General features: G+C 39.3%; 1 protein-coding gene across 1 annotated transcript in view; it reads left to right on the top strand.

Moving 5' to 3' along the window:
- psmb7 (proteasome 20S subunit beta 7) overlaps positions 1 to 6,000 on the top strand; it is a 57,547-nt gene that overhangs the window by 51,108 nt on the left and 439 nt on the right. The window contains exon 7 of the mRNA XM_020534326.2: positions 483 to 634. Within this exon, the coding sequence (XP_020389915.2) occupies positions 483 to 634 (152 nt within the window). The remainder of the gene's footprint in view (positions 1 to 482; positions 635 to 6,000) is intronic.

The raw sequence follows: 6,000 nt of genomic DNA, 5'->3' as shown, positions 1-6,000 counted from the left end.
GGTCCAGGCCCGAAACGTCAGCCTTCCTGCTCCTCTGATGCTGCTTGGCCTGCTGTGTTCATCCAGCTCTGCACCTTGTTATCTCAGTTGCAATGAGAATGCTTGTTGTGCAAGGAAACTTGTTTGCATTGCTGTCTCAACAGAGGGAGCCCTTGCTTTTTCATTGTGAGGTATAATGCTGAGCGTTGCACTAAGGCATAGAGTCAAAGAATTTTACAGTGCAGAAGGTGGCCCAAAATGGAGAGAATAGTTTGCTGGAAAAATCCAGATGATTTTTACAGTGCTTCAAGTTGTCCTTCAATGACAAGTGAAAATAAATATCATCTGCAAATCATTCTTTGAAAAGAATTCTTTACCCGTCAGTTATAATCCAACATACACTTGCATAGATACTTACTTTCATAGTTAGTTATTTCCAAAGTATTTGAACTTTTCATCTGAACTCCATCTGACAAAATATTTCTGTAAAACTTGCCCAATAGGAAGAAGAGGCAAAGCAACTTGTACGGGATGCAATTGCTGCAGGTATTTTCAGTGATCTAGGATCCGGAAGTAATATTGATTTGTGCGTGATAACGAAGAATAAGTTGGACTACCTAAGACCCTTTGATATTGCCAATAAAAAGGGTGTACGGTAAGCAGCTTTTGATTTTTTTTCCACTATATTTATTAGAAATGCTGCAATTTCAAGTTATATAGTGATGATGCAAACCTAGTGACGAATATTCTTGGTATAGTGAGTTTCAGATTGATCTCCAACCAGTTGTTTTTTGGGTGGTGGGGAGAGTAGAGCTGGATGGAGAGTGGGGAACATAGTAGAGAGAGACTTTGATTGAAACGGTGTAGCCAGTCTTCTAAACGTAAATAGTCCAAGTGTGACTTTGTCAGAAGCTTAAGTGCAGAAATCTTACAAAAGAGGACTAAATATACTGACGTTGGCTACATTGGACTCTGTATGCAGTTAGTTTTGTAAAGTTGGGAAGAATTATTAAAGCACAAACACGATTTGTAAAGCATCTAATGGTCAGATCCTTAGCAGTAAATATAAATATTACCTTCTTGTAAAGCTCCCTTCATGTCTCATTTAAGTGGAAAAAGGGAAGGAAGGACATTTTAACCAAGACATTCAGCCTGAAAGATGGCAGTTTGACAGTTACTACCCAAATGGAAAATTGCAAATACTTCCCCAGTTCGTAATTGTGGTAATTCAGAACAGATCATGGAATATATAAGTAATTCACGAGTAATACAGTACACTGCTTCTGGTATGATTTTTCTGGATTAACCACCTAATTGTAAAATTATAGTTGTTGATCTACAATGGCTATAAGAAATGGAGACAGAACCTGAGCAATAACTAAGAGAGCTGCAATTTAGCGGCCAAGAAGGTTTCAGATTTTATACAAATGTAGAATACTCGGGATGCCAGGCGTCGTCTATGGAAAGAGACAGTTGAAGTTCAGGTCAGTGACCTTTTGTCAGAACACACTTTCACATATAATCCCTAGCCTGTACTGATTTAGTTTTTTCTAAGTCAGATGGATGCAGGAAAATACTAGTTGTACTGCGTTGTCGAGGTGTAAATTGAAAAAAAATGTTTTACATCTGATCCCTGCATTTGTGGAGATGAATAAGGAAAAATCAGACTCCTATGTGATGCATTCAGACTTCTTCCAGTGCCCCCTCGCCCCACCCCACCCTCTTCAATTTTTAATAACATTTTGGAATTCAGTAATTAAAACCTGAATAATGGGTTTTTTTGTGAGATACAGCAAAATTAAATTATGCCCACAGAACAATAGCCGTAGTAAAACTTCATAATTTTAGAAAATGGGAGAGGAAGGGTGTTAATCTCTAGCTTGAAACTTTAGCCATGACCCCTACAGCCTAAATCTGGGTGTAGACATGTTCAGTGGCAACTGACTTGCTCCCACGACCTCACCAAGGAATGTCTTACAAGATTGCGAGTTATCACAAGCCATGAATACTACAGCAATTAACTCCCCACCTGACTCTCTGCAGCCTGTAAGGAGTGTGATGGACTACTCCCCACTTGCCTGGATCCGTGCAGCTCCAACAACACTCAAGCTTGACAGCATCCAGAACAAAATAGCCTACTTGATTGGCACCACATCCACAAACACTCAGCACCAAAACCCAGTAGCAGCAGTGTGTACCATCTACAAGATGCACTGCAGAAATTTGCCAAACATGTTTAGACGGCACCTTCCAAACCCGTGACGGCTTCCACCTAGATGGGCAAGGGAAGCAGGTACATAGGAACGCCATCTGCAAGTTCCACTCCAAGTCACTCTCATCCTGATTTGTAGTATATCATCATTCTTTCATTGTCACGGGTCAAAATCCTGACATTTTCTCCCTAACGGCATTGTGAGTTTGCATACAGCAAATGGACTACAACAGTTCAAGAAGGCAGTTCACAACCATCTTTTCACGGTCAACTAGGGATAGTCAATAAATGGCCTAGCCAGCAATGCCCACCTCGTACGAGTATGGTTTTTTTGTAAAACATCAGCTTGATAAGAGTGTCTCGGATTATTACGTACCTTAATAATCAAGTCATGCCTCACTATTAGCCAATTAGAGGCTGGCAACCTTTAAGTCCTAAAGGCCTCCAGTTCAAGGGATCTAACAGCGAGAAGATAAATGGTTCTGCTTTATTTCTCTTGGGTTGAAGTTGGGAGATTTAGCAGCTAGGGCAGGGGTATCCCTTTCAGAGGCCAAACTCTTGCCCCACCCCCATTTGTATCTCTGATTATGTCCAGATTGCTGACCCCCCCCAACTGAATTGACCACTTCAGAGCCACTCTTGGGAGCTGGCAAGCTGTGAAGGTTTCCAGCAGACCTTCTCAACTTACTTATTTGATGAGGTGACGAGGGGGGGATCCAGTGTCTCTCCAGGATCAACTTGGCCCATTATTCTCCCTTTATGCCATTTCCAGGGAGTGGAAAATTCCACCCCTAGTGTTCGGGCTATCCAAATAAACCATTACTTTACGATGCCTTGTGTTTGAAAATGTTTTTTGAGTATGAGCTAGCAGAGTAGATCCTGAGTAGATAGAGACAGTCAAGTAATAACACTGGCCTTGATCTTCAGAAGAATTGCAACATACTATTTCATTGCTGCAGAGAAGTATCTCAGAACTGATGAGCATTTGTTCAACTGTCATTGTACTTTTGAATGAGGGAAAATAAATTTCATTTTTAATAGTTGTCCAGTTATTTCATTGTACCTAGACAGAGCAGGAAGTGTAGTTAAGTGATAACGAAAGGTAAATAAACATATTGATATCACTAACTACGCTATTGTAGATCATTGCTTAAGATTTATGTAGATTTTTTATGACAGTATTTTCCCTCTGATTTCTTCTCCCATTCCACCTCTCCCAAAGACATTGATTCATATTTTAACATAATTCCATAATCTAGGATCTTGCCAAAGTAACAACTTTAAGTGAGAGTTTTTCTGTCAAGAGAGTGATTTGTTTTGGCTGTGGCAAACATCAGTCATGTCCATTCACATGCATTTTTCAGTGGACTCATTGAAAAATGATCGCAAAGAGCCAGCGTGACTTTTCGCCTTTTGAGCAGGGCTGTTGCCCCTTGTAATAACCACACTGTTGCTCTAACTGAGATCAGCTACCACAGCACAGGCAAACTTGTTCGATCTGGGATCTCTCTTTTCCCACACGAGTCTCCAATTCATCAGTGTAACCCATATGGTATTTTTGTGTCAACATAATGCTATTAATCCTCCATACACCTTACAAGCATGTATTCACTGCACCTCAATTTTCACAGAAATTTATTTCATTTATGAGATATATCCAAATTACAGGATCCATTTCTGAAATATCAAAGAGCTGCTGGTATCTGCCCTTCCCACTTATCTGCCAGAATTATCATTGGAGAAAGCCTTGAATGAGACAACAGCTTATTACCCAAACTACTAACCCCATCTCCTCTCAGTAAATCGACCTCTCAGACCAAGAAACATTACATTTGTAGCATTTGATCTCTGGCTTTTATGTGCAGAGTGCAGAATCATACTACATTGAAGGATGCCCTTCAGTCCATTAAGCTTTAACTAGCTGTTTGGATGAGATATCCAATTATACTCCCCTGTTTATTCTCCATTAGAAGTATATGTCCATTTTCTTTTTAAATATTGCCATTGAGTCTGTTTCGGCCATCCTTTCAGACAACGCATTCCAAATTGAGAACTTGCTAACTATAAATAAAGTTAGCCTTGCAACCTATTGTCAATTCTTTTGACAGTTGTCTTAAATTTGTATATCCTTGTAACCAATCCTGTTAGTGAAATTATTTTATCTGGATGTACCATATTAACACCTTTTCAGAAGTCTGCACACCTCTATTACATCTTCCCATCACCTCTAAGGAAAACACCTCTAGCTTCCTTTGTCTTCTCACATGAATAAAGTTCCTCCTCCTCGATTCAGTTATAGTAAGTCTTCTGTGCACTTCATCCGAAGCCATTGCATCCATCCTAAAATGTGTATCCAGAATATTGGCCACAATATTCCAAATAAGGTCTAACCACTGGTGGGATGTGGGTTTTGCTGGCTGGGCCAGCATCTAATGTCCATCCCTAGTTTTAAAATTAGGAATTAGATTTATTGTCACACGTATTGGAGTACAGTGACAGGAGTACTCTGTCGCCACCATCTTGGACTGTTGCCCTTGAGGAGGTGGTGGTGAGCCGCCGCCTTGAATCTCTGCAGTCCACGTGCTGTAGGTAGACTCAAAAATTCCCTTAGGGAGGAAATTTCAGGATTTTGACCCAGTGACAGTGAAGGAACAGTGATATATTTCCAGTTCAGGATGAGGAGTTTATAAATGCTAACCATACTGTATGCTTTTATCAACAACCTAGTCAACGTGACCTGATGCCTTCAAAGTTTGATGTATGTGAAACTCCAGATCTCTCTGTTCCTGTATACACTTTTAAATGGTGCATATTTAATTGCCTCTCCTCATTCTTTCATTCAAATACATGTCAAATGTTCTCCATAGTTTTGTTAATTTGTACACTGTATTACTTCTCCATTTCTTGTTATGGAGGCAAGAACAGCCACTTTGTTATGGAATGATCACAGAAACTATGATGAGACCGATGATCAATGTGTTGTCAAGGGTGGTAACATTTGTGGGGGAAAATGGAGTCAAAATCCCAGAGCTCCCTATTCTTTGAAGCTGGGATATCTAACAAGCACCTGAACCACACCGGTCATTAGCTTTATTATCTCATCCAAAGATGGATACTTCGTTTTGACATGTTGGCTGCTTGTAATTTAAATATATCTTAAGTACAAAATAGATCAGATTCAGGTTTCATGGGGATCTTGCAAAAGATAGTCTAGTTCATATCTATAACTTGCGTGGCTCTCCAAGAAAATGATAGTCACAGCTTCCTTATTGAACATCTTGTGATTTGCTGTAAACAAATTGATGGAAGATGCACTGGTCAATAATTCTGTTCTTCTCACTCAGTTTAGGGGGTACCTGGATACCCTTTTTTGCTAACTTTGAATTCAATAAAATTCCCTGGTCTGAATGCATTTCATCCTAATTTCAAGTTTGTTAATCTCGAATACAATGAAATATTTGGTTTGGCATTCTACAATGCTTACTAAATTATAAGGTTTATCTATGCACTCCACTTGTTGCATGAATTGATTATTTTATAATGAATTTTAATGTATCTATTGCATCTGTTTAACAATGCAGTTTTTGCAACTATTATTTCTTCTGTCAGCATTTGCCAGAAATATGGGAGCAGACTTTTTCTTTGAAGACCCTGCAAAGCCACGATATTGTTTTCAGCAAAGAATTTTGTACATGGGAGAAAATACTTCACTACAGAGTATGAAGCAACTGAAATCAATTATGTACATTTATTTAAAATGGCTTGTGGATAGTAGCTAATTCTTTTTATTCACTTGTTTCCAAGAAGGT

The sequence above is a fragment of the Rhincodon typus genome, chromosome 28, assembly GCF_021869965.1.
Source record: "Rhincodon typus isolate 14 chromosome 28, sRhiTyp1.1, whole genome shotgun sequence".
In the NCBI taxonomy this organism is placed as follows: domain Eukaryota; kingdom Metazoa; phylum Chordata; class Chondrichthyes; order Orectolobiformes; family Rhincodontidae; genus Rhincodon; species Rhincodon typus.
The sequence above is the reverse complement of the archived record's forward strand: the minus strand, read 5'-3'. Positions and strand labels throughout refer to the sequence as shown.